A 22,484-nucleotide genomic window follows, 5' to 3' on the forward strand; every position below is an offset into this window, starting at 1 on the left:
TGTTAATACATTGACATGATAGAATTTAGCAAGACTATGCAATTTAATTATTGTTACCACATCAAAGAATTTTCCATTGCTGATGACCTTGAAACGACCACATTGAATCTTCAAAGCAGTGATCACTATATAGTCTTGAAGAATTATCAAATGCTCTGATTTATGATGATAAATAAAACCTATAACTAAGTATATTTTCCAAGAAATAAAAATAAAAAGTATTTGTGAATTTCATACATTAACTTATATTGTTTGATGGTATATGCCAGTGCTATAATAACAGGCAAATCATATCACAAAAGTTGTCCATAAATTTTCCTCCAATGAGAACATTAACTCCTTGTATTCTTTTAAAGCAATGAATGAAGAAAAATTTTGTTTGGATCAACAGTTATTGAATATTGAACATGTATGGGTACAGTAATCGTATTGATTCCTCAGCAGTGTGGTATGTTGCACATCTTTAACAGAAACATGACAGAATGGAACAACAAATGATAATTACTTTAGTTTATATACAACTTGATGATCTTGTTTCATTGTAATTACACTTTGCCAATTTTATAATAGGCGTTGTGATAATTTAAGGTTGGTATTGGCAGTGTTTCAGGCTGATGTGAAGTAGAATTATAATTGTCTAATCATAAGCTAATACTTGTAATGGGGTGTTGTACAGTGCAAGAAGCTGTTATTAACCCCTTAACTTGCTGTCTACATGGGGCTTGTTGGAAGATCACATTTGGTGTGCACTTCTTACTGGTCATCATTGGGAACCATATTAAAAGAGCCAACCAAAGTAGATGGTATATATGTAGTATCACATGATCATGTAGAGTACCTTGTGATCAGTCACTTTCTCTGGCCTTTCCACATTAGAGACATTGGTGCCTCCATGGTGGGGTGTGCCGTAGGGTTCTCATTGCTCAATACTTTCTCATGGGGCTGCCATGGGCTAGGGGTATTTTTCCCCCATTTGATACTCATGTTATATGAATAACATAAAGACCAAGCCTGTTTAATACATTTTTCATACAGTTTTAAATAGGAAAAGGTGAGAATACTTGCTGAGATCAGTCTACCATTATTCCACTAATCTGAAATCAACCCAGAACAAACTCTTATGCTGGGAACAGCCTAGCATAGATTGAATTAAGTTGGCGTCAGCCCAGAATAACCTCAAATGCTGGGATCAAAGACTTACAAAAATGGTACTAACAGTTGGCACTCAGTATTAAGAGGTTAGTGTTAGGACTGGTCGGCCTGGTGTCAGGATAATGTGACTGGGTGGGACATCGTGCTACATGTCTGCAGCATGATGCCCCAGTGCTAGACATCACTATAAACGGTCACACTGCAGACATTGTAGCGATATGACTGAAAAATTGTTGTTGTTGTAGGGTTTAACACCATTTTTCAGCACACAGTAGGCTATACATGGCGGCCAGTATTAATGGTGGAGGAAGAACCCAGGAAAACTCCGGAAAGAACCACCAACCCACAAGAAGCTACTGGCAAGCTTTCTCACATACCCACATTGGCTGAATCCGAGACTCGAACCCACGCAGACAGAGGTGAGATGGCAGGGATCCATAACGGAGAGCGCTTTAGACCACTCGGCCAATCGGGGCCCCTTGAAAAATTGTTAAAGCTACGTTAAAAATCCAAATCACACACACACACAAATGCTGGGATCAGCCTAGCACATCACCTACTTAATCTGGTTCAATGAATTTAAAGATATTGCATCATGCTTCTGTAACCTATATTTTCTTACAAGGCATGTAGTAAACCTTTATTGTACAAATGTGTAATTTGTTGTGCACAAAGTTACCAGTTGCATGTGCATGTATATCTGGTCAAAGCTCAGCAAAAAACTATACAATGATGTAAAATGAAATGTGTTTATTAAGCAATAACAGAACAAGAATATCAAGGTTTATTAGCATTTTTTTCTTTAATAAGGCTTGTAAACAATTTAGTTACATGACAATCTGACTGATTTAATATTTCACAAAGAGTTATATGTAGGCAATGTTAATGCTTTTATCCCATCATCAGATCAACCTGAAAGAAAAATCCACATTTTTGGGGGTTCTTCTCTAAAACATAGAACACCCTCCAGAAAATAAGATGTCAGGTAAAATAAGTATGCATTTTACCTACCAAAATACGGTACAAAAGATCAGAATCAAATACGAGCTTGGGAGATGACGGCTAATTTATCAGAATCAGATAAGCCAAGAGGTTATTGTCATCTACATCACAGTTCTAGAACCACGTAGGACTGTTACTAGAATCAATAATGTACTCAGTAGGGAGAAGAATTCTAGTTAAGGATAGAAATGACAAAATCCCAAGTCAGTTTTAATGACACCTACTAGTTATCATCAAGTGGAGAAAGAAACAAATTCTCCAAAATTCTACCTTTTTTTAAAGACAGTTATTAATGAAAATTGGGTTGAAGACAGTGAAATTTTAACAGTTTGAATATTTAAGTTTACATGTAATATAGTAAAACTAGACAAGGTGTCAGACCATTAGTTGACCATGTTGTCTTCTAGTCAGATAAAATTAGTACTACATATGTTAGTAGTAAATAAGGCACACAGAGCCCTGGTTGAGAGAAGGCATGGGCCCATTGTAATTTTGAACAAAAACAATAAATGAGCAACAATTGATTGTAGGACGGTGGAGCCTGAGGATTCATCAGTTGTGGGCAAGAACAATCCTTGCTAAAACAAGGTGTATCTATGTGAATTGAAGCAATTCTGGTGGCATTTGGTCCAGAAATATGAAAATTTCAATGTAAATTTATGCAATTTTTGTTCTTTTGATCTTGAGACCCATCAAAAACTCTAGGGGGCTGGCTGGGGTGGAAAGAACAAGACGTCTCCTGCACATGGTTACCAGATGGACAAGAAATAAACAAAGTTTGATCCATTTTCACCAATAAGTTTAGGTGATGAATAGAAATAGGGTATTGCAAAATATTTGATAATGCTGGGAATGCCAAGTTAAAAATAAAACAAAATCATATAATAACATTTTCAGGCAAATGTAACAATAAGAATCTGTGGCTAGATCATGACTAGCCTTTGCCCAGGCCATATGTTACTCAGGTATAGGCATTCCAAGCTGAAGCAAAAAAGATACACCATATATGCTTGGGTGAAGGCATTCCAAACTGAAAGCAGAAAGATATACCATATATCATGAAAGTTCCAAGCTTCCATTCTTTTGTGAATTCCCATTATTTTAAATTTGTATTTAATTTTGTAATTTTACTAATTTACAATGATTTTAATCAATTAGAATTCTTTTGTCAAGAATGAATTTTAACACAAAAACTCTTTCAGAACCTGTGTTGAGATACAACTTTTATGTATGAGCCCCTCACAAATAGCTCATCTTTAGTAGTGCACATGTCAAAAGATGTTTAATGATCAGATATATCTGTGTTTGTTAATAAATTATCCTTAGTGTATAGTATTCTCATACTTTTGTCATGCAATTCATGTACATTATATAAATATTGTACTTTTGGCATGTATGTTGTGTAAATCATATCAATATCATACTTGTAATATGTTATTCATGTTAATCATATCAGTACCATATTTTGGGTATATAGGTCATCTAAATCATATAAAAAATATACCTTTAATATGTAGGTAGTTTAAATCATATCATTATCATATTTTGGGTATATAGGTCATGTAAATCACATCAGTATCATTGTTTGAGTATATAGGTCATGTAAATCATATCAGTATCAATGTTTGAGTATGTAGGTCATGTAAATCATATCAGTATCAATGTTTGAGTATGTAGGTCATGTAAATCATATCAGTATCATATTTTGGATATATAGGTCATGTAAATCATATCAGTATCATTGTTTGAGTATGTAGGTCATGTAAATCATATCAACATCATATTCTGAGTATATGGGTCATGTAAATGATATTAATATTAAACTTGTATTGTTGTCCATCAAGTTCCTTTTCAATGTTCTGGAGTCGACAGACATTTGTATTTTATAATGTTCAAGTAGTCCATCTTAATTTTGACAATTTTAAATTTGTGGACAGCTAGTAAAAATGCCAAAAGTTCAACTGAGCAGAAATTTCACATATATTCAATCACAATGCAACAAATATGTAAATGTATAAGAAATGACTGATGGCAATTGAATAAGCAAAACATACTGGCATGTTTTGTAAGGCAGTAAAAAGTGAGTGCTGAACCACTGTTACATGATGGCTTGAATGGTTTCTTTTTGCCAACATAAACTTACAGTATATACATTTTAAAAATACATAAAGCTAAAAAATAAATACAAAATATCAGTCTGTCAGTGTGTATAAATACCCTGAATGACTTATGAATGAATATATATATATATATATATATATATATATATATATATATATATATATATATATATATATATATATATATATATATGTATATATGTGTGTGTGTGTGTGTGTGTGTGTCACAATGGAAAATAAGTGCATTAAAATAATCTATTAATCTTTTAAAAATATTACACTCAAATCTATTAATAAGTACACATTTAAAAAATGTCAGTAAAATTTGCAGTTTAGTTTAAAAATAATGTAAAGTAAGAAACATAAATTAGTTGATGAATGTAGAAAATCAAGAGAACAGACATGCCATATAGGGGTATCTTTATGGGTGTAAAATTGGACAATTTTTTCAGATTTTTAATTTTGTCAGTCACATATGTACAGTAGTTAAAATATTAAAGGTAATACATTTAAGTGATTGAATTTTAACAGGATTATTAATGATATTTATTTCATGATCTTACTCTTACACAACTATATTGCTTAGACTTCCTGACTGCAAAGAATTCCCACTATACAGTATTTGGTTACTTTTTGTGCTTGAACTGCTCATGTTAGAATCATAAAACTGGATGATTAGAATCATAAAACTGGATGATTAGAGTCATAAAACTGGATGATTAGAATCATAAAACTGGATGATTAGAGTCATAAAACTGGATGATTAGAATCATAAAACTGGATGATTGGAATCATAAAACTGGATGATTAGAGTCATAAAACTGGATGATTAGAGTCATAAAACTGGATGATTAGAATCATAAAACTGGATGATTAGAGTCATAAAACTGGATGATTAGAGTCATAAAACTGGATGATTGGAATCATAAAACTGGATGATTAGAGTCATAAAACTGGATGATTAGAGTCATAAAACTGGATGATTAGAATCATAAAACTGGATGATTAGAGTCATAAAACTGGATGATTAGAATCATAAAACTGGATGATTGGAGTCATAAAACTGGATGATTAGAGTCATAAAACTGGATGATTAGAGTCATAAAACTGGATGATTAGAGTCATAAAACTGGATGATTAGAATCATAAAACTGGATGATTAGAGTCATAAAACTGGATGATTAGAATCATAAAACTGGATGATTGGAATCATGAAACTGGATGATTAGAGTCATAAAACTGGATGATTAGAATCATAAAACTGGATGATTAGAGTCATAAAACTGGATGATTAGAATCATAAAACTGGATGATTATATATATATATATATATATATATATATATATATATATATATATATATATATATATATATATATTAGTGCCGCACACATGCAAAAAAGATCTAATCTGTGACTCAAGTTTCATATTTTACTGGCTTATGTTAAAATTTTGCATTTAGCTCATGACCACATGGGTTTTTTTTGCAGGCTATTTATATCATATCTAGAACTCTGAAACTTAGGGATGAATCTTAATCAGTACTACTCTCTCATTGCATAAGTCATTATGGCCCATATTCTACAGTTCAATGACATGGTTTAAATATTTGATTCTCTGGCACTTTTTGTGCTTCGTTCATGCAAACTGATCATAATATTCATCTGTACCACAATTATATCTTTTACCACTCCGGTGGTCAAAGTGGTTAGAGCATCCATTAGAACCCCTGCCAAGTCATACCAAAGACTTATAACAATGGTACTAACAGCTGCCTCGCTAGGCGCTCAGCATTAAGAGGTTAGTGTTAGCACTGGTCGGCCTGGTGTCAGGATAATGTGACTGGGTCGGACATGATGCTACATATCTGCAGCATGATGCCCCAGTGCTGGGCATCATTATAAACTGCCACACTGCAGACATTGTAGCAACAAGGCTGGAAAATTGTTAAAGCTACGTTAAAAATCCAAATCACACACACACATCTTTTACTGGCTTTGACTAAGTCTTTTGCATCGATGTCATGATTGCATGAGCTTTTGGCATGCTGTATGCATACTATTCTACCTAGAACCATGAAACTTTGTGAAGTAATATACACTCAGAGGTCTCTGTGACCTATATTCTATGTTTTGGTGTCCTTGTTGCAATTGTTTGTTCAAAGCTCATTTATTGGGTCCTGTTTATATTAGTTGAATGAACTCCTTGAAGATCTTGAAGATCTGTAGAATCTTCAAGGACAGAAACTAACTTTGCATACTTGTAAATTATGGTGCTTTTCCTCTGTTAACCCCAGAACATGCTACTCTAATTCCATGTATATTTGTACAAGAAAAGTCATAGGTTTTTTATTTTATTATTATTGCATATATATACCTCCTGTCTCATCTATTTCTTTTGATATGTACATAAATAATTATTGGCACATCAGCACAGTAACTGCTATATGGTGCCAATTAGAAGTGAAGTTTAATAATGTAACAATTATAAATTAAATAAAAACCTACAGAAGATTTCATTCTGAAGCTAAATTATCACAAGTGATCTGAAGTGAATAGTTAAGTCTCCATGTTGTTACAATATATATTGCCATTACACAAATAACATTTGTAAAATTTTCTTACAGCAGCATTTGATTTTGACAATTCATATACAGTATTTAAACATAAACTCTCCAACAACAAAGGTATTGCATTGTCTGAAAAGTTTCATACCCTGAAATAATATACACAATATAGCTTTTACACACAAAATGGATCCATTTTTTTAAATTCAGTTCTTTTTTGTACCTTAATTTTTTTATATTAATTCATATTAAAATGTGAATGAGCTGAAAATCATAATTAATATTTTTGCTTTTAATTATTTGCACATCAAGTAGAAGCAAGATTACCATGATTAGCACATTATACACCTGTGTTTAATAATCTTGTATGTAAATAATTTACATTTGTTATGCAGAAACCATATTTTCTCATTCTGTCACAATGGCTTTGATCTTCCACCTTTCAGCCCTCAAATTGGGTTTCTCTTTCCTTACCCAAGAGGAAACCATACACAAAGTTTAAGTATGCAATATATAACTAATGTTATTTTGTGAAAACCATAAACTTTATAAGGTTCTTCCTTACACACAGTGCATGCCATTTGCAAAGTTTGGAAACTATAGATGGTGGATAAGTCAGATTATTGTGTAGAAACGATTTTCTTCTTAATTACCTTGACCACTAATCTTTTTGACCCCAAAATTGATAGGGTTTCTTAATCCAAATGCAAGCTATCCACTAAGTTTGGTAATTGTAGATGGTGGAGAACACAATGTTGTTTGTGGAAACCATTTTTTCATTCAGTTACAGTGACCTTCACCTTTCAGCTTTTCATCGCAAAAATGATAGGATGCCTTCTTGGCCCAAGTGTGAGCCATCCACAAAGTTTGGTAATTGTAAAAAGCAGAAAGCTCGAGTTGTAGTGGAGAAATAAAATTTGTAACAAACAGATGGACAGACAATACTGTACCATAACATGCAGCACTAAAAAACAGGTTATAGATATAAATGAAACTTACAGACAATACAGATACTAGTGTTAACAGGTAAACTCTAAAGCTGGTTTCTCAGAGTGCAAATGGCATTAAACACATTTGTCAATTGGCTTGTGGGTTTTTACTTTTTAATGTAAGATATTTTGAATTAGATTGCCACATTAAACTTTCTGAATAACTTTGGTAATTGTGTGGACGATGATGTTTGGTATGTGAAACAATATCCTGCTTGCAAAATGTTCATACCTAGAGAGATCTGCATTTTGATTTGATCGCATAACATGTCTCATAAGTACATAATCTTTACTTTCCTGAGAGCTAGAGACCAACTTGAAGATCTACAGAAGTCAAGTATCAGCTGTTGGATGTTTATACAGCGAAGTAGTAACTGATTATTTTGCATTTCTGCAGTCCAGGGGCTCCATACCTGAACCAGCAGAGCATGGGTTTCTGAAACTCATGCTTGCCTTTCAGGAGTAGAGGGTTTCTCAGGGCTCTCAATTTTTCTCCACTGTTAGATTCACTTGATGCCACAACTCAGCTCTCAAGTCTGGACATAATCACATACCACTTGCCTGAACCCATTGTAAAACTGATGTAAAATACATAAAGTCTGATATTTTCAGATATCAGATGACAACAAAAAGAGGAATTAATGGTGTCTTAGCATAGTGTTAGTGTATCCTACAAGCTGGGCACAGATGTATTAGGGCACTAGTTACAACTGTATCCAGAGGTCATAGTGATAGAGTCCAACATAGACTGTTCATAAACCATTTTGATGGAAGGAAAATCACAGACTGACCATATACATGCCATGGAAAACTATCATTCTTTTCTAAGACTTCATGCAGGGACTTCTCCATTTTTTGCAGATTTCAATTAATTTGGTCCTAAGACTTTTGCTAAAAAAAGGGTGGGGTGGGGTGGTCATTTCGTTGGTGTGTACTGCCAAGTTGCCAACAAAATGCAGGCTGTAACTGGTGACAACAATATTAAAACTGAATATGTTGTGTAACCATATTAAGCCTGTATTAAGATGGAATTAATCAGTTTTCTTCCCCCATGCACAACGACCAGCAGCAATATGACAGCAAACCACACAGCTGGAAATACTAGATCATGACAAAGGGATATAGTTGGATATGGGGGGAGGGGTCCAAAAAGGGCAGTAACAATATTGTTACTGTTTTTGGACAGCTGAATCCCTGTATCCATTTTTTGTTCATAATGTTTATAACAAGCCCCACTAGCTAAAAGGAGAAAAGAAAATGTCAAAGATATCAGCCAAGTTTTCAAAATACATGTATACAGAATTGGGAATGAATGGATGAGGAAACTGATGGGCACATGGTCAAACAGTTTTTAAATAAGGTCACCATTTCCAGAAAAACACACAGCACCTAGTATCAGAAGGACATGAATTACTCTTAATGTGGAAACAAGGCACTAGTGAGCTATGTGGGAATGGATACATATACCCACAAGTAAAACCTGAGTCAAGGAATCTTAACTACTGTCTGGCAGGAGAGTGTAAACTTAAGATTACTGTATGATTTATTTATTACTATTCTTATCAAGGAATTTTAATTCTTTCCCTTTTTGAGAGTGGCATTGAACTTTTGTATAATAAAAAAAAAACATCATTCAGGTACCTGATTTTCCCAGTGTCATTAAGGAAGAGGAGGGATGGCTTTTCGTGTAGTGGTCATTGTGCCAGATTTTTTTAATAAAAGTATTAAGTACCGGTACTGGTAAAAACAAATAAGGAATATGAAATGCAAAAGACATGCTAGGAGATCCAGTTTAGATGGTTTCTATTTCCTGAAAATCACTTTTGACTGAGGGGCAAAAAATAGGAGGTGCTCTATTTTCAGGACCTCTGCTCGGGAAGGATTCCCAGATCCACCATCCAATTTTGAAATTTCTGTAGAACAACTCCGATCTCATGCCTGTTTTTTCTTATGACGATCAGGCCATCCTTTCACTCCACCTAGCAGATCTTTGTCATAATGGATGATAAGATCATGTTGCATGCTGATGCTAAGACTGTGTAAAATATCCTTCTCTATTTGGTGGTAAAATGGTCGTGGAGTATAGCCATCTCTCATCGAACGGCAAAGTGTCACAAGTTTTGGGGAAAACTTTTTTATTTTGGATAGAATTTTTTGTAGAATCAATGTTCTCTTTTCCACTTCTTTTAAGGTTGGCATATAAGTTATTACGGCAGTGTTGTTTGGAGTATTGGCACCATAACATATACCAAACATTCGTGCTCCGACTATGGGTAGAGTCTTTGGAGTTGTCGATGAGCAGAAACCCGTTTCTTGCATCTTATCAAGCTGTGTGTCTGTTAGAATTTCCAGTTGTTTCACAAGTAATGTCACCAACTTCTGCCTTAATTTAACTTGGTTTTCACATGTCTTTATATTATTAGCCGTCTGCAAGGAATTCAGTAAAATTTTAATGACGTTTAACTTTTCAGGTTTACATGTTCTTGTGTGCTTGCATTTTCTATTTAATTTAATATTTTCAATAACCTCCCATAAAAGTTTGTCAGAATTCTTCTCATGTTCTGTAGTTTTAGGACAAAATATATTTTCTATTAAATTATCCATTTTCTTCACCATTGTTAATGTGACATTGACATCAAGTAAAGGCTGAATTGCATATGTACAGCCATAGAAATCCTCATCTATATCTAAAATCACGTTATCTGTCTTGAGAATCGAATCTGTCTCACCGAAGACCTTCACAGCCTGAAGTTCATGCACTTCCTCAACATTTAACCCTTTACGAACATGACACGATTCTGTAGGGATTTTTTTCCCTGCCCAGCCTTCGTCTGACTCTGTGGACTGATACATGCAATCACTGTCTGAACCATTTATTTGACACATGCAGAAGGACTTCATTTTTTGGCCTGGATTTTGAGGGTCATTTACAGCAGCCCATCCAATCTGCACGTGGTACTTTTGATGTTTGCCTTCATGATTAATCCGGTCCCAATGGGGCCACACCCAAATCACCTTGGAAATCAGTCCAGCCATATTGGAGCCCTAGAAACAGATATGAAAAGTTATCTCAGGAAGCATTCCTTGAATATCTGTAAAATGTTGAAAGTAGAAAGCATGTAAACACTTCAGCACACGTCTTTATTCTCTTTAATCTTTAATCTTACCCTCTGAATACTATACACAGTATCTGCTTGGGTGACTTTCTTCGTTCAAGAAAGTAAACAGAATATATAGTTATTTCTTTGTAAAATTACCAATACTAACATGAAAAAATACATTGCTGTCAAGGACATGAAGTATTGTCCAAGTAACATAAAACAAAGTATTCACAGAAAAGTCTGATTCTCCAATACATTGATAGTAGAGCTGGGTACCATGAACAATTCTGTATCATGGTATACAGTGGTAATTCTGAACATCCCATAATATGTACCAAGGTATACAGCAGCTATATTAGGAAACAACAATTCAGTGATATAGGTTTCTTCTTCCACCAGATATACTGGCCATCTTTATATAACCTATCATGTGTTGAAGAAAAAGTGCTCAACCCACAAAAGCATCAAACAACTATACAATTATGTCAGTGTCTAGATTAATTCCAAAAAAATTCAAGTTTACTTTCCTTTAACAATATATTTCTTGGCTTGAATAAATTTGATAGACCTTTTTTCAGTTCATATTTATTCAGGAAAAAGATCTTAGGCTGTGTAATACATTGCTGCACAAGAATTTTTCCATAAATTGGTAAATGAATCCACCTTCAATATCCAAGGTTTCTTTCTGGCTTGACATAAAATGCTGTGGATGCTACAGCTGGGAGATACCAGTATAGTTGCAATTCATTTTCAAGGTATATTATACATTTGGACCCAGCTACTTAACACCCCAAAAGTCCATTGGGCTAGGGTTCTCAAAGAAGGGATATTGAATCATGTAGATGAATGGTATAGACATAAATGAGAAATAAGAAAAGAAACAGTAGAATCTAACAGAAGCATATTTACCATTTTCCATTGCAACCAAGTACTGCATAGTATATGTACTGTATTTCATGCCTTGTGTAACTTGAATGAAATACTGGGACCCAGGTGCCATAAACTGAACCCAGTATAAATTCAGTTGAAAAATCAGTAATGAAAAAAACAAATTCATCACCCATGTCTTTGAAAGGCCAGATCATATGGTTTATGGTGTAATAAAGTGTAAAGAGCCTGAACAATGTTGACATGGTCAAATATTAACTGCAAATATATTTTTTCAAAAATGATAAAGCATGTTCAAAATTGAAATTTGAGTTACCATATGTACTTGATTATAAGTCTTGTAAAACTGCAAATAACAAAGATCCTGATCTGATGTCATAGAATGCAGCTGCAGAACAGGGTCATAGTTGTTTGTTCTACTGATTATTCCATACAAACTGCATGGACCCATATCTGCCGGGGCCTTATGTGATGGCAGATCTGGATCTGTGAAGTTTGCAGTTGGACTCGTCTTATAAGCGAGTATATGTAGTAAATTTTTTCTTTTGATATATGAAAATGACTTTATTTGGAAAGAGGGGCCCTGGGTGGTTGAGTGGTCTAAGGTCACAGATCACTCTCACATTTCACCTGAGTTTGAGTCTCAGTTCAACCAACTGGATTCTTCCTCCACCAAATGTATGAAAAATCATGTTAAACCCCACAAAACCAGACCAATCATTTGGCAAGATTTTTTTATTTTTTATAATATTGAAGCCACTAATTTCCTCAAACCCAAATAAAGAAATACATAGGCATGTAAAAACACTCAAAAACAATAATCAAAACTATCCTTGTTGATAATACTAACAAAACCTGATGGAAAACATGAGTCAGACAACTTTCAGTGACTGGGTTTGTGGATACAGCTAATGTTCCAACTTTGCCATGTAAAAAGATTGAGGTAGAATCTTAAAACACTATCATCACAATCACCACCATTTACAACAACAATGCTTTTGACAATGACCCAGATCTCTTGGCCTATAATGCACTGGCAGAAAAACTGTGGGTCGATGCATTTTGTTGGGAATAATAAATAGAATAAACTCATAGACCCTGATCTGCTGTCAGATTATGTAATGGGAATTCAGGGTCTATTCTGTCTGCAGTTGGGTTCAACCAATAAGCCAGTATTTCATTTTAAATCTACTTTCATTATTTCCATTCATATTTCCGTTCAGTTCTGATGAGTAATTAAGTTAGTATGTGTGCATGCATCAAATACATGTGCGTATCGACAATCCCTTACCTGTATAAAGGCATCGTTTTTCTGCATCAGCATTTTAAGCTCCTTGTGTCTGGGGTAGCGGAAGAATGGATAGCCGGGGATAAAAAAAGGTGGGGCTAAGTCACTATGTCCATCAATATGGATCTGAAAAAAGTGTAAGATATAATAATAAAAACATAAAAGAAATTGCTACTTAGAATAAAACTGCATCATTAAAATGTATTAAATGCTAAACAACTATGATAGTAAGCAATGTTTAGACAAACAAGCAGAGACAGATAGAACATGAGACTCAAGTGGGACTGATATCGGTCATTGCTTTAGTTGACATGTCAGCTGGTGAATGCAAATTCACAAACATACTAAAGCTGCAAATGGGAAAAGAAAGCCCAAAGAGCATGGTTGCTGCACTGTCAACAAATGGATGAAAATTTAACATGTTAGTCAGGAAATGTATACATATAGCAAACAAGTGCAAAGCTGGTGTGAAACCAGCCGAAATGCTTTTGGAATCTACCGATTGCTTTCTTCACTGGGTCCTAGCCCCTGGAGTCATGACGTGGAAGGTTGGTTGTAGGGTCAGTTCCCAGCATCCGATTAGCCTGGATTAACTATTAAGTTTTTCAGAATATTTTTAAAGGTCAAGTTTTTCTTTGTTCTTGGTTAAGGTGTTGTAATCATGATGAGAAGGTTGTGGGTTTGAATCCCACCATCTGACCAGCCTAACTCATCTATTGCTTTTTCAGGATATTTTTTAAGGTTGTACATTTCTTTGCTCTTGGTTATGAAATCTGGAAGTGTTTCAGGAGGAAAGCATATTTTGTTATTAAAAGCTAAAAGTAAATATATATTTAAAATAATTTGTTCATAATGGATATGAATATGTGAAATTACATAAAATAGTGCACATGATAACATTTAAATGACAAAATGTTTCAGGCACTTTAATATGGCTATACTAGCAACTGTCGGACTTTATTTGACCAAATATTTCAAACCTTATTTAAACAGCTTTCATTGATTAAACAATCATTTATTTGTTTTGCCTAGAGTTAACCATAGGCAGGATTATACAGTGCAATGCCACTTGCATCATTCTTGAAATAGCGGTGTGATTGTTTCTTTTCTGAAAAACAGTAAATCTAATGTTAGAAGAAGAAAACAAAAATCTGTGACATATTGCAGTACCAAAATATGATAAAGTTAAGATACCTGAATTGTACAAACTCAAGCTTTTATTTCATCCTAAGAGTTACTGATGGAAGGAAAAAATCATTCTACACTTTTTCAGAGTGTAAACTTTGGGAAAAAAATTACATGACAAACGAAACAGCTCGCATAATTATTGTGACTACTGATCACAATTTGGAGAAGTATCTTCAAACGGGAACATATTCCATTAGGATGTCAGTGAAAACTACAATGACAGGGAGAATGTTATTCCTACTTTAAAAAATATCATGACACGTATGTTTGTTTTTATTGTATATTTTCCTTATGAAAATTTCAAAGAAACACTTATTCCACTTTGATAATCACATCCATAGAAAAAATACACCATTAAAAAAATATCACAAGAGTGAACTGAAGACACATGTGATTAAAAAGTGACCACAGAATAGTACATCCAAACAGGCTGACATAATTTCCTTGAGTCGCCCATGGCATGATTGTTGATGTGTTAGTTTTATTGTTTGTGAAGTGATTTGTGGTCAGGTACAGAAAAACACGTCTGATCTACTCACCATGCGAATAACAGCTGAAACCAATTTGAAGCTGAGGCGGTGGAAAATATTGGTTAGCCAATGAAGTCATTTACAATGAGTAACACATTAATCAGTTTTAAATTCAGGGCAAGCAGTGTAGCAGCCAGCCACAGAAAAAAAAATACATCTGATCTCGTCACTGTGCGAAGAGTTACTGAAGTCTATTCAGAGCAAATGTGGTAAGAAAATAAGTATAGCCAATGAAATTGTTTATGATGATTGATGCATTGTTTGTTCTAAGGTAGTGTGGCAAAATAATGCCAATGCTCTTGCATTGTTACCATTGCAGTGCAGACACACTGGGGTGTGAACTTACAATCCCTCTGTTGTGTATTGTATCATTTCTTCTTACCGCATCAAATATTGAACGGCCACAATATTGGTTTGCATTTTGAAACTGACAAACTTTTCTAATCTCACTCAACCATTTGACATACTCACATCAACAGAGACAGAAGTGTTACAGTACTGGGCGTCAGTTTTTTTTTTTTTTTCCCCATGAAACTATTGAATTTGGGATGTGTAAAGTAAAGAAGCTAAAGTTCAGTGAACCTCAAGGATGAGGACCCAAGCTGCCTGTCCATTGATACATGTATTTACATAAGAAGAAATATGACCTCTAAAATACAAAGATATAAAGCAATCATGATTGGAACGAACACAACGACAGCAAACTGTACTATGAAAGGTAAGTTTTCCTTCACGTCCACGTAACTTAGAGTTTCAATCTCTTTCAAGAGAAACATGGTACCTTTTGTAGAGCTTGAAAGAAAAAACTGAACAAACTTAAGCACTTTGCTATGTACATTTTCTTTTGTAGCAAGTCTAAACAACATAAATACCGTAACAACAAAGAAAACCTTAAATCTTCTATAAAAAGAAATTAAATCTTCTGTAAAAAGAAATTCACCAAATAATATAATCAAAGATTAACGATGACTAACCAACAAAACCAAATTTAACAAAGGCAAAATGACGTGTAGAAATACCTCTCACTTCGAGAAGGTATGCGAATGTAATCTGCCATACACCAACAACTTAAAAAAAATATAAAGAGTAAGAAACTTGAATTCAAAATTCATTTTTTTCAAAATTACTTTCGTTTTTAGGGAACATACCTAAATCACTAATAAAGGGTGGAAGATGGGAAAATACACATAAAAGCTTTGATATTTCTGAAAAAAAATGAGGGGATAATCCTAACACTCTTAATCAGCTCTAAGTACATCTATGTGGGATATCCACGAATAAAGAAGTACAGATTTCTGGTCACGTTGCAAGTGTGTGCATGTTTCGGAAAATGGTAACAATTAGATTTACATTTTTCTCGACACTTGTAAAGTGAAGAGTCTGTGCAAGTGTCAAAAGCCAAAGTCATATATATTTTGTACGGCTTGTAAACATTTCGACTTTAGAAAATGTGAAGTATCACAAGTTAATATCACAAACAGAAGAGGAATGTAAGGGCTTGACAGTTGTTGTTTAGATACATCCACTAAACTTCACAACTTACCTGAGCTGTCTCATACTTTGGTATAAGGAAAGATCAAATTTGTAGGTGCAACAACAGTGCTAACAGCAGGAGGAGATGCCGTCGCTGCTGTCGAAAAAGAGTAGTTCTTTTTAAAATGGATTTAGTATTTAAAGAAGAATATCAAATGAAGAAAAAACGTGTGTTAAAACAGGATTGGTAGACATCGTGGTCAACGACAAAGTAGAAGTGACTGCGAGATGAAGACATCGTTGCCGAATAGCATAGTTTTCTGTATAATGCACGTGTCCAAACGGCACAGTAATGTCTCTAGATCTCCTGAGGACACCAGCTGTCTGGGGATTTTGTTTGTGCAACTTTTTTCTTTCGTGGTAGGGTTTGAATCGAAGGGTCATCAAGATGCATGATATGTTTAAGACACACCACTGCCGTTGGCATAAGTCAGCCTGGGGTTCCTCTCTGTTGGGCTCTCGCTTGCCCTTGTGAAATATATAATCATTGTCACAACAAGTGGTAGAGTGGGTATATACAGAGAGAACGAACTTGGTTAAATCATTTCTGAATCAGCATTCGAGATGAAACGGTTGCACGATTTCAGTGAGCGAGAAGAAGAAGGTAAGAGGCGGCAACGTGATGTATCGCCTCACACACGAAAAGAAGTGTTCGCTCAAATCGAAGACATGAACGAACCTGAACCAACACCTTCCACGTCTGCGACCAGACCGAAAGAGCCTATTCCAAACCAAAGTCTGCCACCAGTAAACCCTGAAAAGTACTACCACATTCGAGAGATGGAACTGCACTCGTATGGAACATTTTGAGCTACGGCTTACATGTACACGGTGAAGTTTAAAGATTTCAAGTCCAACGTACCATTGGAGAAAGCAGAAGGGTTCATCGCCGAGGTGTGGGATTCTTTGTTAATCACAGTGAAACGAGAATGTGAAGCCAAGGAAGACAATCGCTTGAGACTTCCCATTCATCATGACAGTCTGAAGTCCCCCGTTTGGATCAAGTTTAGCAGCCCAGCAGAATTAACACTTTCCAAAGTCAACAACAAGATTCAACACATGCAACAATCCAATGACAAGTTTCACATCACCTATGGAAAAGCGACATTGTTCATGACCACGTGTCTGTTTCCCAAGGGACCAGACGCAAAAAGTTGTTATTGGTGAACGACCTTCGTAGTACCAAAACCAGCCTCGTCCAAATTAACAACCCTCGAGACAAGATGTGTTTCGCCCATGCCATCGTGGTGGGACGAACTTATTCCGACAAGAGCGACACGGCAGAATGGAAAAGGGCCTGGAAAACTATTCGACAATTGGACCAAACCAAACAACGAAGTGAAGCGGAACTCGTGTTACAGCAAGCAGGGCTATCCAAAGACACCCTGTGGCATTCCTGAAATGCAAAAATGGCAGCACGTCTTGGCTCCACGCTACATGTTGAAAGTGCATCCTCAAGAAGTGCGCAGACCTCTGTTGTTTCGGGGCAAAAATTTCAAAGATGGAGAATACATTCACGTCTATTATCATGATGAACATTTCAATGCCATTACCCGTATTGCCAGATTCCTGGGATATAGTTATTACTGTGAGAAATGTAACTATGGCTATAACAATCGAGAGCAACACAAGCATTGTAGATCGAAATGTTCAGGATGTTTGGCCTCTGAACCCTGTCTTGATGAAGGATAACAACGAGTGCATTTCCCAACTTGTCAGCGCACAGACGGTTGCATCTTCATCGATCGCCTGGTTCAACGTCACCCTCACATAGAAGGAGACCGTTCAGAAGCCTGGAAGGACAAGCACTCTGACGACAAGATTCTAAGTTTTGCTAGTGGCAGTCCTAAAAATAACGGCTACGAATACCGAGACAAACAATAAGAAGTGCACACAGGATGTAAAGTGAAAGGAATGACTCAATTATCGCACCAGTCGAGTGGCGAGGTGAACATTCGCATGCTGAAAGAAGCTTTGCAGTCTGGACAGGATGGAAACTTTAAAATGACCACCTACGAACCGCACATGATTGTATGTTTACCCACACACCAAATCGTCAGTCGACCTTTGGAAAAAGTGTATCAAATCGTGTACTAGAAGTGAGTGCAGCTTCCCAACCGCTTCACTTTGCAATACAGAGACATCAATACTGGTCAGCATATAAAAAGGATTGAACATCTAAGACTGATAGTTCATTGTAACTACAAAGATCAAGCGAGAAAGATGAATCCTTTCACACAGCAAGTATCAAGCGAGAGAAAATTTGAGGGCAATGCTGCGCCTCACGATCATATCACCAATGCAGAACCAAATCTAAGTTGTTAATTTAATAACATCATGGAAAACTATGTGCAACCAGTGGGACTTCCAGACTACACGAATTTTACTTATGGACACGTTGATATCACCTAGTATAAATAGGAATGACTTCCAAGAATGACATTTTATTGCAAGGAAGATCGTCGAGAAAGATGAATCACTCTACGCAGATGAAAAAAGAGAAGGAACAAACAACATTGACCTCTTTCACCACCATACCGTCACAGCAAAGTGCGTCCAAGAAGAAAAATGATTCAGTAGACCTAAAGGAGTATTTTATCATCCTAATGACAGCGACTTTAAGAAAATTTAGGATGACAACTTACACCTACACGATGAAATTTAAAGACTTTGCGTCTGATGTTCCAGCCAAGGAAGCAGCAGGTTTCATCACGGACTTATTTGACTCACTTTTAGAGGAACTCAAACGTCAGTGTCGAGTCAAAGATCGAGGTTGTTTGAGCCTATCCATGTATCACGACAGTTTTAACTCTCATGTATGTCTCTGGTTTAGTACAACTGCAGAATTAACGTCTTCCAAACGATTGAGGGCTATTGAAGACGTGCAGAATATGAGAGAAACAGCTGACATCACCAATGAAAAAGTGACCATCCATATGGCATACGTTGTACCTCCATGGAAAGAAGACAATAACTGCCATTGATCTGCTTATCGATAAGTGCACCTAGTATGATGGATATACCAACAGATCTACAGATGAAAGGGAGTACGTGACTGGAAACATCTACGCTGGACACAAGTGACAGCTGACCAGATTTAAAAAACCTATGTGACTGATAAAAAGAAAAACAAGAAGTTTGTCCTATTTGAACGTTTGTTTCTTGTTTTAGCTTTTTCTCAAAAATGGACATTAATTGTAGTTTGAAAAATGTCATTCTTTTATGAAATGCACATACGTTGTATATGGTTCTTTTAAAGGAATGAACTTTAATTTTTAAAGTAGTTTATAGAATCAAGAAATAGCTAACTTGTGAATAGGATTGTTCCGTGTCCAAATTTTTATATATTAAATGGATAGTGCTTTGACCAGAGCACAGGCCATAGAGCCCATGTGTATATTTGAGTAAATGTTTTGTACCCATACAATAGGCATTTCTTATTGGAGTCTCTGTCTGTCTGTGAGTATTTCTTTGGATGGAGAGGGGCATATAACTTTATATAAAGCCTGGCGGACATTGTTGCCAATGTCCAGTACCGTGACGTCATCATTTATATTGTCACTATACAAACCCAATGTTTTTAGTCCCTATACAGGCCCAATATTCCCATGTTAGGGTCCCATTGTCCCCAAAGTGCCGGTCCCGATGTTAAATTCCCACTGTCGCTAGACTGTCCCAATCCATTATCACTCTACATCACTATGTTCATTTCTCCTTGACGCCAAAGTGGTCCATTCAATTTCCCCATGTTCAATTCCCCTTGACACTATAGTGGCCCACAACCTTTCAATAACCCTTGACACTATAGTGGCCCACAACCTGTTCGACTGGGTTTTCCATTGACGCTTTGTTTGTTTCTGTATGTCTATGTTTGTCCCTATCAACCTTTTGTCCCTACAAATACATTTCACCCTATAAAATGTTTTGGCCCTATAAACCCCATGACACCACCCAATGTTCAATTTCCATTGTCACTATACATCCTTATGTTCAATTCCCCTTGTCCCTATACAAACTCAATCCATCCCCTTGTCCGTATACAGGCCCGATATTCTCCATGTTAAATTCCCACTGACGCCAGAGATGCTCACAGCCTTTCAAAAACCCTTGAGGCTAGAGTTACCCACGACCTTTCAAAAACCCTTGAGGCTAGAGTTGCTCATGACCCTTTTGACTGGGATTTCCACTGAGGATAGGGTGCCCCCATATACTACTATTATCAACTTAGCTTGTAACTTGTTATGAGCCTTTTTATATTTTTCTTCAGCTGAAATTACAAATCATTCGTTATAATACCTAACATTTTATTTTAGTTTTGTTCATACCTTTGTTAGTTTTGTTTATAGCCTGTGCTTTGAAATTTATGCATTTTATATTCTAAAATTAATTTTTCTGTTTTATTTTTTGTCTGAAAGGGGAAAGAACTTTACATAAGCCAAAAACTATACTTCAAATATATAGTCTTTATCATCTGCTACTTAACATACTTTCCTCTAATAAAAACTGGCAAGTAATTGAATGCACTGTACCGTGTGTACACATATGTACATGATTTCAATATGAAATTGATAAAACTGGATCTCTTGACATGCCACAGGTGCTATAAATAGTAATCCAAACCGATCCAAGACCTTGATGATATAATTGTTCATGCTAACTCAATCAAAATATGTTGAGAAACAAGGCCTTTGTGGTGGCAAGAAGCTTATTCAATTAGGTGCACGATCATCTCGTGACTATGCGCGGATACGGTGCCATAATTGACTTTTCGACCTGGTGAGGTAATGTGAAAAACGATTAGATGAGTTCGAAAAGTAGTGTATTAGATTAATGCATATTTATAAAGGTGATCTTATGTCTCCATGATTAACTGAGGACATTCAAGTCAAAACTGCAGAGTTATTCCCGCCTAATGGTCACCTCTTTTGTGTGTGCGGGGGGGTCACATTGACCTTGACCAACTTACCCCGAAGCTGACTTGATATTTCTTCCCCGAAGTGCAAACCATCCACAAAGTTTCGCAACTGCAGAAGGTGGTAAAATTCGAGCCTACTATTATACCGAACCCATTTTTCTTCTCTTAGTTAGTGACCTAAATCTCAAATTCAACAGGGTTCTTCCTGATCCCTAGTACAAGCTAGTTACAAAGTTTGGTTGTTGTTGTTCTAGGGTTTAACGCCATTTTTCAGCACAAGATAGGCTATACATGGCGGCCAGTATAACTGGTGGAGGAAGAACCCTGGAAAACCCAAGGAAGAACCACCGACCCACGAGAAGCTACTGGCAGGCTTTCCCACATGCCCACGCTAGCCGAGCCTTGGACTCGAACCCACGCAGACAGAGGTGAGATGGCAGTGATCCGGAACGGTGAGCGCTTTAGACCACTCGGCCACTCGGGGCCCCACAAAGTTTGGTAAGTGTATATAATTGAACATCTCAAGTTATTATGCCTACACCAGACAGACAGACAGACGGACTAACATAATGCGCTCATCCTTACGGCGGCGTATCAAAAGTTGACGATTGTACATGTATTTAACATTTTATGATTATTTTTTGTTCTTCTTGTCACTCGTCAGCATTCCAATCAAAGTACCTTACCAGAACATTTTCTTGCTTTGGTATCTTCCCGGTGTCCGCGGCATGAAACCAGTATGGTATTGCTGCAAAAGCAAACAAACACAAATTACATCGACTGCTTCCAGATAAACACAAAAGTATACGTACTTCCACTGTATATCACTTCAGTTTACCAAAATAATAAATTATCAAGCTTTGTTTCAGTTTTAACATGTAATTAATGTGGACAGACGAGAAATCATTCCTTTTTAACAACTGTGTGTGTGCGTGCGTTCGTGTGTATGTGATGTCGAAATTTTTAAATGCAGTGTGGATGGGATTCTTGCTTTATTCCCCCCCCCCCCCGATACCACGACTGAGGTAGACTGTCCTCTTTCATACTCTTATTATTATTATTATTATTATTATTATTATTTTAAATAAATATCTGGTGCATGTACAAGTTGTTTACATGCTCCTTTTTTTAACAATAAACAATGCAGTTCATTAAAATATCTACAAGAAATTAAAGCTTTCCGTTGTGACACGGGGTGTTTCAGACAAATAC

The 22,484-nt window shown here is 35.9% G+C and overlaps 1 protein-coding gene across 1 annotated transcript in view; it reads right to left on the reverse strand.

Annotated features, from left to right (window-relative positions):
- Positions 1-1,929: 1,929 nt before the first annotated feature.
- The window catches only part of LOC149803040 (uncharacterized), a 64,034-nt gene continuing 43,479 nt past the window's right edge, over positions 1,930-22,484 (reverse strand). Inside the window, exons 2-4 of the mRNA XM_089952593.1 lie at positions 21,959-22,020; positions 13,110-13,232; positions 1,930-10,874 (exon numbers count right to left, since the gene is read on the reverse strand). Of these exons, the coding sequence (XP_089808719.1) occupies positions 9,762-10,874; positions 13,110-13,232; positions 21,959-22,020 (1,298 nt within the window). The 3' untranslated portion in view covers positions 1,930-9,761. The remainder of the gene's footprint in view (positions 10,875-13,109; positions 13,233-21,958; positions 22,021-22,484) is intronic.

The sequence above is a fragment of the Sinohyriopsis cumingii genome, chromosome 3 (genome assembly GCF_028554795.1).
Source record: "Sinohyriopsis cumingii isolate HCF-2022 chromosome 3, ASM2855479v2, whole genome shotgun sequence".
NCBI lineage: Eukaryota > Metazoa > Mollusca > Bivalvia > Unionida > Unionidae > Sinohyriopsis > Sinohyriopsis cumingii.